General features: G+C 36.0%; 2 protein-coding genes and 1 non-coding gene across 4 annotated transcripts in view; 2 read left to right on the forward strand and 1 right to left on the reverse strand.

Moving 5' to 3' along the window:
* The window catches only part of LOC119838467 (tenascin-like), a 20,190-nt gene continuing 4,105 nt past the window's right edge, over nucleotides 1-16,085 (reverse strand). Inside the window, exons 2-15 of the mRNA XM_038364413.1 lie at nucleotides 11,137-11,280; nucleotides 10,058-10,134; nucleotides 9,829-9,844; nucleotides 8,525-8,728; nucleotides 7,535-7,624; nucleotides 7,052-7,252; nucleotides 5,999-6,118; nucleotides 5,236-5,403; nucleotides 4,541-4,687; nucleotides 3,357-3,476; nucleotides 2,175-2,303; nucleotides 1,264-1,404; nucleotides 164-292; nucleotides 1-82 (exon numbers count right to left, since the gene is read on the reverse strand). Of these exons, the coding sequence (XP_038220341.1) occupies nucleotides 9-82; nucleotides 164-292; nucleotides 1,264-1,404; nucleotides 2,175-2,303; nucleotides 3,357-3,476; nucleotides 4,541-4,687; nucleotides 5,236-5,403; nucleotides 5,999-6,118; nucleotides 7,052-7,252; nucleotides 7,535-7,624; nucleotides 8,525-8,728; nucleotides 9,829-9,844; nucleotides 10,058-10,134; nucleotides 11,137-11,280 (1,760 nt within the window). The 3' untranslated portion in view covers nucleotides 1-8. The remainder of the gene's footprint in view (nucleotides 83-163; nucleotides 293-1,263; nucleotides 1,405-2,174; nucleotides 2,304-3,356; nucleotides 3,477-4,540; nucleotides 4,688-5,235; nucleotides 5,404-5,998; nucleotides 6,119-7,051; nucleotides 7,253-7,534; nucleotides 7,625-8,524; nucleotides 8,729-9,828; nucleotides 9,845-10,057; nucleotides 10,135-11,136; nucleotides 11,281-16,085) is intronic.
* Trnav-uac lies at nucleotides 15,068-15,140 on the forward strand. The gene has a single exon. It is a non-coding gene; the product is annotated as a tRNA-Val (tRNA).
* LOC119838567 (venom protease-like) overlaps nucleotides 15,712-16,085 on the forward strand; it is a 13,467-nt gene continuing 13,093 nt past the window's right edge. Inside the window, exon 1 of one of the 2 annotated variants that reach the window (XM_038364552.1) lies at nucleotides 15,712-15,824. The gene's annotated coding sequence lies outside the window, so the exon portion shown is untranslated. The remainder of the gene's footprint in view (nucleotides 15,825-16,085) is intronic. The other variant, XM_038364553.1, reaches the window with a different exon arrangement.

Genomic DNA, 16,085 nt, shown 5'->3' on the forward strand with positions numbered 1-16,085 from the left:
AAAATACATTAATTTTTCATAAAGGTTAACACAGCCGCTAGAATCATGAAGATACTGGCCGTAATAGTGGACGCTGATGACACTGAAAAAAAAAAAAGAAACTGTCACTTGCAAATGTCAAATGAAACGTCAAATGTCAGTCACAAATGGTCAAGTAACTTACCGCAAGTCTGCAATTCCTCAGAATACGGATAGTCAAAGTCGCATTGACATCTACCGTTACGACAAACAACTACATCGCTCATTCCTTGCAAGTAACATTCACTACTTCTAGAACATGTTTGGAATAAACCTGAAACATAGATTAAAATAAATCCTTTCTATTTTCTATTACATATTTTATGCGGGAGTTGAGGCTCCTGCACGAATTGGGCAAGCTTGCACCTGGGTAGTATGCATCCCTACAGAAGACCGGCACGAAATAATAACATCCTAGTGTGTGTGGTACGGTGACTGGAGGAAAGGAGGGTTCCCTTCTCCCTTCCCAATCTATTACTTCTTTCCAGTTGTCAATATGTTTCTAATTCGTTTCCCCTTAAAAGCGGGTAACTCATTCGCAATTCGCAGAGGCACTACCTCTGCGAATGTTCATGGGCGGTGGTAATTGCTTACTATCAGAACCAATGTTACGTCATGGCAGAATGTCTATCGAGTCAGCTAGTGAACGTGTAATCTCTTCTTATAAGAATATGTTTGAACGTGCTTGTCTCAGGAACTGTTGGGCCGCTTTCAAAATTGTTTCACCCTTGGCTACGTGACTCTTGAGTACTCTAGGCTATATTTGTAACATGGGCGAAGTCGGGGTGGAACGCTTGTAATGAATATAATTTTTCCTAATAAAAAACCAAACCGCCATCTCATTTTCAGAACTGGGCCAAATATAAATGAACGGCACTAACTTTCAAATAGAAAAAAGAGTTTTCAAAATCGGTTCGGCCAGTAAAAAGGCATGGGGATACAAACACCAAATACATTCGAGTTCATAATCTCGTCGTTTTTCGAAGTTTTAGTGTTTATTCGGGTACCAGGCGAGTGAAACAGTAGCAAAAAAAACAACCTACAAATCCCTAATATTATAAATGCGAAACTCTGTTCGTCTGTTACGCTTTCACGCCTAAACCACTGAACCAATTTAGATCAAATTTGGTATGAAGATAAAAGGACATAGGATACTTTTCAGCTAAAAAAAGGTTATTGATGGGGTTTAAATAGAAGAATATCATGATGTAACAAGAAAAAAACAGAAAAGGACCAAAAACTCACCAGTAATAGGCCAGCACTGATTGTCCCTAAAGTGGTATCCAGTAGCACACATACAAGAACCACTCACGCAACTACCCGCATCTCCCATAGACGCGGTGCACTGCGGTGTTATTGTACAAGACGAGTTGAAACCTGGCGATACTGTGGATAAAATGTCATTTCAACATTTTAATTATTATTAATTGAATTGAACCCAGAACATTGTATAGGTAATGTTAATGTATGGATAAATAAAGATTTTTATTAATAAAATATTATTTTATTATCTTCATTGACATCGTCACAATATCTATATCATCATAATCATAATCCACTAATATTATAAACGCGAAAGTTTGTGAGGATGGATGTATGTGTGTTTGTTAATCTTTCACGTAAAAACTACCGAACCGATTGCAATGAAATTTGGTACGTAGATAGCTGGATAACTAGAATAACATATAGGCAACTTTTTATCCCGATATTCCTACGGGATACGGACTTATGTGGGTGAACCGCGGGGCACAACTAGTTTTTTTTATATTCGTCATAATTGTTACGATTAATAAGACATCTTATTTATGCTTGTAAACATGGATATTCAAAACATCCAACACGAAGCATAAAAATATCTATATAAAGGATCTAAAACACACATACATAGATAAAAAAAAAAAAAATAAAAAAAAAAAATAAAATGAAAAAAAAAAAACATCAGAGAATGAAAACAGAAACAAATAAATCAATCTAAATTACGTGTGGTTGCATGCGCCAAAAAAGGATGCCACTCAGCATATTTGAGACAGAACACCTCAACACTGATTTTCAGTGACACCCTTCCGTCATCGTCTTTCGACGTCGACGACTTTAAAAAAAAAATCGTCTTTAAAATCCGTTAAAAAGCATTACTAATATAGATTCAAGAAACTTACCAGACCAACACTGTTGGTCATAGGCGACATAACGCTGATCACACTGACACGTCGAATCATCACCATCCTCCTTACAAATTGTATTATCTATTACACAATCCGTATCTTGTGTACACGGACCACCGATCACTGTGAAAAATTTATTATTTCTTTTATTTATTTGGTCAAACGATGTGTTTACAGTGATTTGTAATATAAATAGTATATTATAAGATATATTCTTGGGAAAGAGTAACAAATAATTAAAGGTTAACACAGCATGTAGAAATTAAACAAAGCTTTTTCTTAAATTAGTAAAATACATGCATAATCCTATCCTACTAATATTATAAATGCGAAAGTTTGTAAGGATGTGTGTGTGTTTGTTGCTCTTTCACGCAAAAACTACTGCAGCAATTGCAATGAAATTTGGCACGTAGACAGCTGGACAACTGGAATAACACATGGTAACTTTTTATGCCGATACATATTCCAAGGGGACACAGACTTACGCGAGTGAAACCGGGGCGCAGCTAGTATTATTATATTTAAACACTTTTATTATAGTTATACAATTTTACTTTGAGTGTGGAAAAACTATGACTCTGAGTGTGATTACTTCATGTTTAATCTGTGGTGTAACTAACAAGGGTGTTTCCTGAGCTGTCATTGAAAATAATGTCTATGAGTGTGGCTATTACTTGTATATTCTGTGCTATTATAATGGCTATGATTATGACTATAATTTTCACAATAAGTGACTATGAGTGTGACTATTATTTGAATGTGCCGTGTGTGAACAGTGATTACAACTAGGCCAGTAATTTTAACAATAACTAACTAAAAACAATGTAGGTGCTGAGAGCGCTTTGGGACGAATTTTGTCAATTCGCACCTGGAAAGGTACAAGACATGAGAATGCTACTGTGTTTCATACGATCAATTATTCCAAATACCCGGAATTTGACATCTGTTCGGATTTAATTTGACATTGATTTTTCTTTTATTTTGACGGCAGCTTAAACTAATTGTTTCTTTCTTTCTTTCCTTAAGAATAATACCTAGTTCATAAGAACATTTACCCGGAATTTGACATATGTTCGGAGCTAATTTCACTTTTATATTTAATTATTCATTTATTTACTGAACATTTACCGAGAACTTGACATCTATTGGGAGTTAATTTGATATATTTGGACTTACCGGGCGCACACTGGCCACCCTCCTGCTGGAAGCCGTCAGAGCAGCTGCACTTGCCGCTCACACAAGCCGTGTTCGCCGTGGCCGTGCATTCCAAACTCGACTGGCAACTTTCACCCAAGTCTATAAACATATAAACACATAAACATATAGACACTAGCTGCACCCGGCAAACGCTGTACTGCCTTACTCTGATCATTTAGAGGTATGAAAAAATAGATGTTAGCCGATTCTCAAACATACCCGATATGCACACAAAATTTAATAAGAATCGGTCAAGCCGTTTCGGAGCAGTATGGCAACGAAAACTGTGACACGAGAATTTTATATATTAGATATAGACATAGACAAGTAAGAAATGTTCTGGAGACATTAACCTGGATTTTGGAGCAATTTTATTTCATATTTATGTTATTTTGTTTGTTTTTTTTTTATCAATTTTTTTCATTGTACAACATTTATTTACAAGAGTTAAGATTTATTTAAGATAGCGCCATCTAGTTTGAATCTAAGGAAAGTTATAGGAAAAATAGTTATATAGCGTCAAAAAGAACGCCAGAACGAATCCCTTTTGTTGTCCTTCAAAAAACTTTCATTCATAAAGCATTTTAAAGTTTAGTAAATTAGTATGGTAAGCATGTATCGATGCATGTTTGTTTCTTCTTCATCATCAGCTTATCGGATCTTTACGAAATTTGGTACCGATATAGAATATAGTCTGTATAAACACATGGGCCACCCGGGTACCAAGCGAGTAAAGAGATTTATGAATATCAGAGGCATTAATGAAGAGAATTTAATAAAGAACACTTCTAAGAAAAAAATCTTAGAAGAATCAAAAGTTCGACGACATGAGACATCTGCCAACCCGCACTTGGCCAGCGTGGTGGATTATGGCCTGAACCCTCATAGGAGGCCTGTGTACCAGGAGTGGGAACATATATGGTCTGATGATGATGATGATGAGAACTTCTCATAGACCTAGTCTCAAAAAGTATTTGATAAAGAACACTTCTCATAGACTTAGTCTCAAAAAGTATTTGATAAAGAAGACTTCTCATAGACCTAGTCTCAAAAAGCATTTGATAAAGAACACTTCTTATAGACCTAGCCTCAAAAAGTATTTGATAAAGAACACTTCTTATAGACCTAGTCTCAAAAAGCATTTGATAAAGAACACATCTCACCGAGGCCCAAGTTCAGACACAGCCCATTAAGTTCAGTCAAGTGAGCAGGACACCTGCAGTATCCGACGCCTTGCTCGTCTTCCACACAATTGATCTCAACCTCACCGGCCATACAGTCGCTGTCTATGACGCACGTCTCGCCAACACCTGGAGAATTAAGATAATCTATATTAGTAATTTCTTGTGTTTGATTTCACGCGAGTATTATACATTTAGAAATTTCATTTTTAACGTTCACAGCGAGCGTGGTCACGCTCGTGGTCACGTTATAAATTTTTAATTTCTTAATCTATACTAATCTATACTAATATTACAAAGCTAAAGAGTTTGTTTGTTTGAGCGCACTAATCCGGGCAACTACTGGTCCGATTTGAAAAAATTTTTCAATGTTAGATAGCCCATTTATTGAGGAAGGCTATACATGTACCACGGGCGAAGCCGGGGTAGACCGCTAGTAAATAATAAGTATGTGGCAATCTACCAATTCATATTTATCAGACTTGTGAGATTGAATTTTTTGCTAATAATATAACGAGTTTTGTGGAGGAAGGAAGGTGGAGTTCCATCGAAAAGGGAGGATCCTCCGACTGGTAAGGACCCAATGGAAGATTATTGGAAAGTTGTATATATACTCTGTAGCGAGAAAATTTCGCTAGCGCGATTCAGAAACACGTCGCTACAGATAGATGTCTTACCAGCGTACAGCCTGCACATGTTCCTGTTGCTGTCCCACACGGCGTTCTCGCTCACACACTCGCAAGTGCGGAATCCCCAGGGCTGCTGTGGGGCCCCGCAGCGGGACTCCGCGCCGAATGTGTGGCAATTGGCATCGATAACGCAGGAGTCGGTGATGCGGCGTGTTACTGAAACATGTCCTATCTTACTAATCCTACTAATATTAAAAATGCGAAGGTTTGTAAGGATGTGTGTGTGTTTGTTGCTCTTTCACGCAAAAACTACTGAACCGATTGCAATGAAATTTGGTACGTAGACAGCTGGACAATTGGAATAACATATAGGCAACTTTTTATCCCGATATTCCTACAGAATACGGACTCGCGCGGATGAAACCGAGGGGCGCAGCTAGTATAACTTATGTTACTCAGTGAAGCAGCTTTTTAGGTCAAAGAATTTATTGAAATCGATCCAGTGGTTTTTGCGTGAAAACGTTAAGGGTATACAAGCATACTAATATACCCTTGCGTTGCTGTGGCTGTGACTAAATTTATTATTAATTAAAAATTATTAGGATAATTAATCGAAATATAAACTATCCTATATCTTAAGTTGGACCAAATTACACATAAAATACCATATTTCATTAAAATCGGTTGAGTTGGTGAAGAGTTCATTGGGAACATACATCATGACACTGGATTTTTATATATTAAGATAAAAGTTTTCTCTTTACAATATTAGTACAGACACAAATAACATAATAAAAAAAAAAATCCTTACCTTTGATGCAATCTCGCATGTTGACGTTATAAAAGAAATTAGATGGACACACACATCGGCCGTCTATTACAGTGGCTAAAAGACCGCCACATTGCTCAGGAGTCGATGGTGTTCCTAATTCTGAAATAGAGAATTTATGAGGTAATTGAGGCCCTGCTTTTATATGGAAGTTCTAGGGACGCCGTTTACCCGGGAACGGAATAGGGGAGCATATTCCCTGAATTAGTATTTAATTTAATTTTCATTATTATAATATTACAATATTTTATATGGTAGTCGAGCATGCTTCGGCACGAATTGGGCCAGCTCGCACCGGGGAAGTACCACACCCCCACAGAAAACCGGCGTGCAATAATAGCATGCTATTGTGTTTCGTAGGGTGAGTGGGGAAGCCGAAGGCCCACATCCTTTTCTTTACCCTTCCCAGTCCTTTCCTTCATTCCTCTAGTCAATCCTTTCCCAATTTAAAGTCGGCAATCCCTTTGGAGAGGCGTAAGGTCTGCAATCGATCTTACGCCTCTCCAAATGTTCACGGGCGGTGGTAACGCTTACCATCAGGCGACAAACCAGCTCCATTGCCGACTGTAACATAAAAAAGAATTATTGTATATATGTAGTATTTGTATGTGTGTATCTATGTATATATTAATTTATATTTATGTATTTTCATGGTTTTCAATACATTTCTATTACTATATTATTACATTTATATGTATAGCACCTTTTGCCCTGTATTTTTTTTTTTACTAAATATGAATAGCGTCTCCTTGTCCAACAGGTTGTCTGGAAGAATTTGCTACTTTAGCGATAAGACGGCCTGTTGTGCATTTATGGAGTTTATTTATAGAATTTATTTTTGAATGACCATGATATAAAATATAAAATAGTATATTTCTGTCTCATTCTTCACATTTTTGTATTTGTGTCTCTTACCTGTCGTTTTTACCGTTTCATCAGGTTGAAATCACAACGATTCTAAAGAAGTTTCACTTCAAAATCAAGTGTACTTGAAACCCTTACTCGTTTTTGGCAAGATCGGTTAAAATGACTCACCTGCATAACACCTATTTCCATGCATATAAAAGCCAACAGGGCAAACGCAAACACCAGAAACGCACAGCTGCGGCGACGCGCATTCGTCAGCTGTGTTGCACGGCGTATCGTGTACCGCTTGCACTTCGCGATCCGTCATCGAATGTTCCAGATCGATCGAACGGTGTTCTAGAATGTTCGATTGTGGAACGGTTTGCGGCGCTGAAAGAAAATTCGATTCCATTTTCAAATGAGTTATATATACATTTTATATCTGTGGTTTTGAACGTTTCGTACGTTCAAAAGTCCATTGAATGTTTTATGCGAATACTCTTTTATTTATATCTTTATAATGTTAATGAAAACATAAGAAAGAGGACGTTAACGATCTAGATTATTCGATAGTGAGACGATTTTGATTCCATTTTTAAATACTTCCCTGTCCTTTTATTTGTAAACTAAAACTGTAAAATTTAGTATAGTTGGATTAAATTAAGAACTTACCACTACTATCAACACAAGAAAACGTTTCAATGTCGCATGTGCCTCCAGTGAACTGACAGTCTGAGTCTATTACACAACCATCACCAACAGCTGAAATAAATGTGTTTTTATAACTACCCGCAATATTTTGATTCGGTTTTATTTTAATATCGCCTTAAATGCGGTTGAATATACTCGTAAAGAATAATTAATACCTAAATAAGAAAGAAGATATAATTATTACTGTATATTATATTATCTGTGATATAAGAAATTAACGTAAATGAAAATATTTTTTATATTTTAGAGGTTAGTAAGACATAATGCATGTTGCTTATACATTTTATTCTAGCACTATTTCCCGCGATTTTGCTAGCTCTGTCAAAGAAAAATCTTCTTTTTCTTTTTCTTTTTCTTAAATGGCAATTTGAATTGGTAAATTAACAGTGCTTTGTCATACATGCGATATATTTATAATCGCGCCATCTATCGGAGTGCTGCAAATGCTCATAAAAATCTCATGAGAATAAGACCTATTATTCTAATTAGATTGTAATCAACTAATTACTATTATACTATAATATTAATTAACTAATTAGATTATACTCATTAATATTACAAAATTTAAATAAATTGTTTGTTTCTTTCACTTCTGTTCAAAATGGAGCGATTTCATTATATGATTTTAGAGTTAGTTAGTTTATATTACAGTCTACTTTTTCTAACGATGAAACGTTTAAATCCACAAACACCTACAACTTCCGTCCTTTAAATCCGTAGACGGATAGTTAATCCTACTAATATTATAAATGCGAAAGTTTGTAAGGGTGTGTGCGTTTGTTGCTCTTTCACGCAAAAACTACTGAACCGATTGCAATGAAAATTGATACGTAGACAGCTGGACAACTGGAATAACATATAGGAAACTTTTTATCCCTATATTCCGACGGGATACGGATTTACGCGGGTGAAACCGCGGGGCGCAGCTAGTATGTTATATATAACCCTTACCTCTTCCAATCTTCCTGCACTCCCCCCTTTGCCGCTCATAGTACCCCTCTGCGCACACGCACACAGAATCACACACCAAGCTATAAGGGTCCCTAGGGGTTGCTAGACACTCTTCATCCCTCGTACAGGGCTCTCCGAACCCGATGGTGTTCCAACAACGGCCGAGGAAGTAGTGGTTGCCGGGGGTGCAGGCACAAATCGAGGCTGGAGTGAAAAATTAAAGGGTATTAAACAAATATATTCGACAGCCTTCCGCCGGTTGATACGAAGTTTTTAAAGTATGATTAAGTAACGCCATGTCCGTGATAAGCTATTTAACACATAATGTAGTTTAGAAATTAAGGACTTTTTAACGGATTTTAAACGCGATTTATTCATTATATTATTAACCCGACGTTTCGAACACTGTACGGCGAGCGTGGTCACGGGGAGACTGAGATGTTACATGTCTTGAAGGTCATACAAAAATTGTTGTTTGTGAACTACCTCCACCTATTACTCCGCAGTTGGTATGTGGAGTATTTTTCCTGATGTTGGCATTATTGACTGATAGTGTCTAAAAAGTCTTATAATTAAAAAGTCTTTAATTTCTAAATGTATTATACTCGCGTAAATCCGAACGCAAGAAAATACTACATGATGTAGTTTTTAGCGCTTTATTTGTCATTTTAAATGTCAGATTCGCTAGATAGGACGTATTAATTATCGGAGGTCCTTTCCTCACCCGTCCCAGTTCATTGTTTTATACCCGTGGTCAACAAATAAATTGTTACTTATCTATATGTAATAGATAGCTTTCTTCACGATGTTTTCCTTCACTTACTAGCAGTGGCCATATCGGTAATTGTAAAAAAAAAACATATAGTTCAAGACATTATAAAACATACTTAAATCTTATGTACAATATCTATTAAATCGAATTAGTATTTTTTATGTCACAGCGGGTAACTGAGCTGGTGGTTCGCCGGATGGTAAGCGATCACCACCGCTCATGAACATTCCCAAAGGTAGTGCCTCTGCGAATGCGCTACTCGCTTTTAAGAGTAAGGGATAAGGACAAGTTTGACGGGAAATAAGGAATGGTCTTGAATGGTGCGGAAGAAAAACGCGCCATTTAAAGGAATGAGGCTGACTTTCAATTACAATTTCATAATTTTTTATTTAGTATTTAAAAGAAGAAATGACGTAAAGGCGGCGGGATTACAAACATATCCAACCTTTTTATGATGCATTTGTAATTGTAAAATCCTACTTCCTTCCTACTAATATTATAAATGCGAAAGTTTGTGAGGATGTGTGTGTACTTGTTGCTCTTTCACGCTAAAACTACAGAACCGATTGCAATGAAATTTGGTACGTAGACAGCTGGACAACTGGAACAACATATAGGCAACTTTTTATCCCGATATTCCTACGGGATACGGACTTACGCGGGTGAACCTGCGGGGCGCAGATAGAAGAACTATAAAAATCCAAAAAAAAAATCTTTTAATAATAAAAATGCTTCCAACGATACTTACAAGTATTTGTTACTTGCCGGCACTCGAAATTGCTGAAGAGCCTCGAGCATTGACTGGTGTCAACACAAGGCGAGGAGTAATATGGCGCGACTGGAAAATGAAATTTAGAAATTTGGTTTTAAAAATCTTTAAAATACGCATTAATGATTTTTTTTGAAGTCCCGTGTCCCCTGGGGTATGGGGCAGATGATATATCTGTTTCATTGATCGATTTTCTTTAGGGACAAGTAGGTGATCAGCCTTCTGTGTCCTGCCAGAGCGAAACATTTTTTTTTATTGTCCCCACCGGGAATCGAACCCAGGACCCTTCGGTTCTACGCTCACGCGTTTACCACTGTACCAAGGAGGCATTAATGATAGAATCAACTAAATTCTCTCACGTGCTCTTATACAGAGTATACGTGTGGAAATTATTTTCATAATAGCTGTTGCACGCTGTTTCGCATGCGTTAAATTCGAAGTAAAATCCCTCCCCCTTCTTTCTTTTATGTAGTTGCACTTTTAAACCTAGGTTTTTAATCAGTCTATCTGTTAAAAAACGATCATAATCTGTTTCGTTATTTTAAAGATCTAAGCATACAGACACACAGACGGCGGAATGCGACTTTGTAAACTATGTAGTCATAATATCTTCCATGAACGAAGCTGGGGCTGGCCGCTTGTTAACAATAAATCAGCAGCTCTGTAATAGTTGGTAACACTAATATAATAGAAAAATTGTAATAGATTTTTTTACTATTTAGTACCATCCTATCCTACTATCTACTTCCTACTAATATTATAAATGCGAAAGTTTGTAAGGATGTGTGTGTGTTTGTTGCTCTTTCACAAAAACTGCTGAACCGATTGCAATGAAATTTGGTACGTAGACAGCTGGACAACTGGAATAACATATAGGAAAATTTTTATACGGATATTCCTACGGGATACGGACTTACGTGGGTGAAACCGCGGGGCGCAGTATTCAATAATGCCATTCCAACAACCACGGGATGCACATCAACCATTTCTTATTAAAAAGCTGGCAAGGCAGGCCAGCTCTTTGCCAGCGCTAGCAAATGAAAAACAGGAAATAGGTCGCTTCCAACTTACCACTCACGCATACAGTCCCCCCCCTCCCCGGCTCCTGTCCTATAGGACACTCGCAAGACCCCTCCACGCATATGCTACCAGATCTAGTGGAGCAGTCACTGTCATTGTAGCATGACCACACTGCTGACGACACGTGGAATAGGGCTGAGAAAGAGAAGTTAAATCCTGCTAATATTGTAAATGATGATTATGGCCTTGACCACCTCCTTGGTACAGTGGTTGACGTGTGAGCTTAGAACCGAGGGGTCCTGGGTTCGATTCCCAGTGGGGACGTAAAAAAAAAATGTCTCGGTCTGGCAGGACACAGAAGGCTGATCACCTACTTGTCCATAAAGAAATACGATCAGTGAAACAGATGTATGTCATCTGCCCCATACCCCAGTAGGGGACACGGGACTTCACTATGATTATGGCCTGAACCCTCATAAGAGGCCTCTGTCCCAGCATTGGGAACATATATGGACTGATGAAGATGATGAATATTATAAATGCGAAGTTTGTGAGGATTGATGTATGTGTATATTTGTTACTCTCACGCAAAAACTACTGAACCGATTGCAATGAAATTTGATACGTAGATAGCTGGACAACTGGAATAACATATAGGCAATTATTATCCCGATATTCCTACGGGATACGGACTTACGCGGGTGAAACCGCGGGGCGCAGCTCTGCCCGATTAAAGTGGGTCAAAATCTATTCAATTACATACAAACATACAGGTTCAGCTAATAAAAGCGTATTAAAAATTAAAATCTTTTAGATTAGATAACTTGAAAATGAAGAAAATAAGTTATTTTAATATGAAATAATGATCCAACGATTGAGTTTACTTCACAAAATAAAATAAAAATTAAGAGAAACTTTTCCACATAGCCATCTCATCTTTTATTTCTATCAAGCATATTTTAATTCAAATGATTTATTCTGTTGAAATGAATTTAAAACTAATGTTATTATACAATATAGTATTCAAATGTGGATGCTCGCAAACTTCCACATGAAAAGATTTTAATGCTGCCCCTGAATTCTATATGTATACTAGCTGCGCCCCGCGGTTTCACCCGCGTAAGTCCGTATCCCGTAGGAATATCGGGATAAAAAATAGATGTTGGCCGATTCTCAGACCTACCCAATATGCTTACCAAATTTCAGAGGAATCGGTCAAGCCGTTGGAGGAGTATGGCAACGAAAACTGTGACACGAGAATTTTATATATATAGACTATTTCTATATGGATACAATACTAACATGTAATATTCAGAGAAACGACACTAAAACGACACGAATTATGTATCTCATTTTGCACGATCAATTATATTAATATAATAAACTAGCTGCACGCCCCGGCTCCGCCCGGGTTGTCATTTATAGTGATTAAAATTATTTAAACTATACTATCTCTCAAGTTCGATCGAACTGCACATGGCGTGCGAATTTTATTATAATCGGTTAAGTGGTTTAGGAGTCCATTGAGACACGAGATTTATGTATATTAAGATATACATACCCACAGTTAAAACTATTCTTCCGATCATTTCACTAACAATAACTAAAACTATGTCTACCTACTGTCAAAGTCTATGAAATATCGAAACACCTGAAGGATATCGGCTTGGCTGATAAATTATCAATAATTTGGTGATTAATGCATAGATATAGTAATTTTTAGACAGGGCACTATATTAAATCTTATATCTTTAAACGAGCAGTTCTTGTATATATATATATATATATAATTGGAATCTCGGATCGGCTGCAACGATTTTCATGAAATTTAGTATATAGGGGGTTTTGGGGGCGATAAATCGATCTAGCTAGATATCTTTTTAGAAAATGTCATATTCGCATTTTATTCGTGTTTTATCGACTTAAACTTACTTTTTCAACAAATAGGAGGCGTTTGAGTAGTCCCAATTTATTATGACTCTTCGTGACATCTATTGGCGAATAATAATACTATAAATGCAAAAGTTTGTGAGGATGGATGCATATGTATGTGTGCGTCTGTTACTCTTTCACGCAAAAACTACTGAACCGATTGCAATGAAATTTGCTTCGTAGATAGCTGGACAACTGAAATAACACATAGGCACTTTTTATACCGATATTCCTACGGGATACGGACTTACGCGGTTTCAACCGCGGGTCACAGCCTGTATCTTTTATGTGCATACTTAAATACATAGCTGTTGCTCGTAGCTTCGTCCGCGTGGTTAAAATCAATTTTCATGGACTTCCATAGCCTATGTAATCTGCTTGGGGGCAGAATTTATCAAAATGCTTTCTTAGCGAATGCCTACGTCATAACATCTATCTGCATGCCAAATTTCAGCCCGATCCGTCCAGTGGTTTGGGCTGTGCGTTGATAGGTCACTTTGTCAGTCAGTTACCTTTGAGTTATACATATTTAGACTAATAATTAAACAAAGTTGAAGAGTTTGTTCGTATGTTTGAACGCTAATCTCAGCAACAACTGGACCGATTTCGAAAATTCTGTCTCCGTTACTCACGCACTGTTGCATACGAAGCTGGGCGGATTTATAGTTAAAAATTATATTAATTAGAATTTGAAAAGTTCATTTTCAATATTAATTTATCTGTAATCGACAATTGTACAATGCAGGTGTGAAATTTATCTGATAAGCATATCAATATACATTGTATGAGAATCATATAAACTCAATCCTTGAAGACACATGCAAATAATGAGTATCCATTTTTTAATCTATATCTATCTATATAAATACTAGCTTTCCGCCCGCGGCTTCGCCCGCGAGGTATTTGGTTATATCGCTTTCATCTCCCTATTTTAACTCCTTATATAAATATAATCTATGGCTGTGAATGACATTGACATTTGTTTTTTAAAATATGCAAAATTAAATGTACTTTTTTCAATATTTCTGAGAGATTTTCTTAATATTTTTTTCCGTAAGAACCTTCTCCTAATAATAACAAATACAACAAAAAAAGAATTAGTGAATTCGGTCCAGCCATTTCATCTTTGTATTCATATATATATACATATATATATATATATATATATATATATATATATATATATATATATATATATATATATATATATATATATATATATATATATATAAGAATACAAAGAAGAAATCCAAAGAATGTCGTCGCTTAAGAAACAGTTCTTCGGCATCATTGTTATTGACATTTGACCATATGACAGTTTTTGAATACAAAAAACCATGAATTTACATTAGGTAGAATAATTGATAATCTCCTTTTTTAAACTAGGCATTCAAAAATATTTTATTAATACTTTAATTTATAATTTACAAAAATATGACCAATATTTTGCATGTAATTATGCAGTTGTCATAGTTCATGTGTTAATTAGCCTTCTATAATATGTCTTTCTATTATTTTAATGGAAAAGAAACCGCATTACTGTGTATATTCCCTATGCTTTGAAGCAATGAATATAATTAAAGTAAAATACAATTCTGCCGCAAAACGTTGGATGAGTCCGGCATAATGTAATTACAGAAAAATATTGAAACCTCAATACCTCAGAATCGCTTTTACTAATATTTTTCAACGCCATCTATCGAAAACTCAATAAACTAGAACAAGCCAAAACCGTCCGACAAATTAATTTAAGCGCCATCTGTATGTTTTTAAGTATACAAAACAATTAGTCTTTTTTTTATTTAGCGGAAAGTCCAGTTTTATTTTTTCACAAGTATTCATATCTATTATTTCACAACATGTGCATTAGATAAAGATTGAATAAACCCAAATTTATATGCTAAAGTTTAAATGAATTATAATGATAGGAACCCCATCTTCGCAATATTATTGAAACCATGATGTTTTACAAATTTAGTCATAATTATAATTTTATTGAGTAAATTGTTTTAAAATTTATATGATGCTTATTTTTGAAAGATTACCAACTGGTTCCGTGGTGTAGTGGTTATCACATCTGCTTTACACGCAGAAGGCCGCCAGTTCGATCCTGGCCGGAATCATAATTTTTTATATTTTTTTATTCTCCTAACATCTTGTGCGTAGATTTTGACAGAAAAAGCAGCATTTCGCGGAAATGTTGAGCTATTTTTAACATACTCTTATTGCATACATGCTTCAAACCGGATTCTCCCAAGTACACGTGCACAGATTAATGATAGCACAGAGAAAGCTTATTTATTAACACTTTTTAGCACCTGTATGTTTGTATGTAACCGACTCCTTTAGACTCGATTTCTTCCCACTTTAATGAACTTAAACTCTATATACTTATCACGGATGGACAATTCATGAGTTCATTGTATTACTAGCTGCGCCCCGCGGTAACCCGCGTAAGTCTGTATCCCGTAGGAATATTGGGATAAAAAATTGACTGTATGTTATTCCAGTTGTCCAGCTGTCTACGTACCAAATTTCATTGCGAGCGGTTCAGTAGTTTTTGCGTGATAGAGCAACAAACATACACACATTAGAAACTTTCGCATTTAATATTAGTAGGATATAGATACACCTATTATAATAGATAAATTCACATATTCCCTCTATTCATGTCTAATCTATGCAAAATACTTTGAATTCAATCAGTCGTGTCCTTGTAAGTTGAGGTTACGGACGTATTTTGAAATAAAAATACGTAATTTTTTATTCAAATTCAAATATTATATGATTTCGTGAGAATTATCGAGGTAAGTGCTTTGTATTTATTTTTGTGTGAATTATAAAAACTCTATTGTATTATAAAGACGCTTTTTGGCTTCACCTGTATGTTTGTATGTAATTGACTCTTTTAGACTCGATTTTGACCCACTTTAAAGGGACAGTTTTTATTCAAACTCTGTACACTTATCAAGGATCGGTGACGATACGATAATTTCATGAGTTTATCTTATTATCCTGATTAGGATCGACAGGATTAAATAATTTCTTTACGTATATTCTGTATAAGA

Source organism: Zerene cesonia, unplaced genomic scaffold (assembly GCF_012273895.1).
Source record: "Zerene cesonia ecotype Mississippi unplaced genomic scaffold, Zerene_cesonia_1.1 Zces_u003, whole genome shotgun sequence".
NCBI classification, from domain to species: Eukaryota; Metazoa; Arthropoda; class Insecta; order Lepidoptera; family Pieridae; genus Zerene; species Zerene cesonia.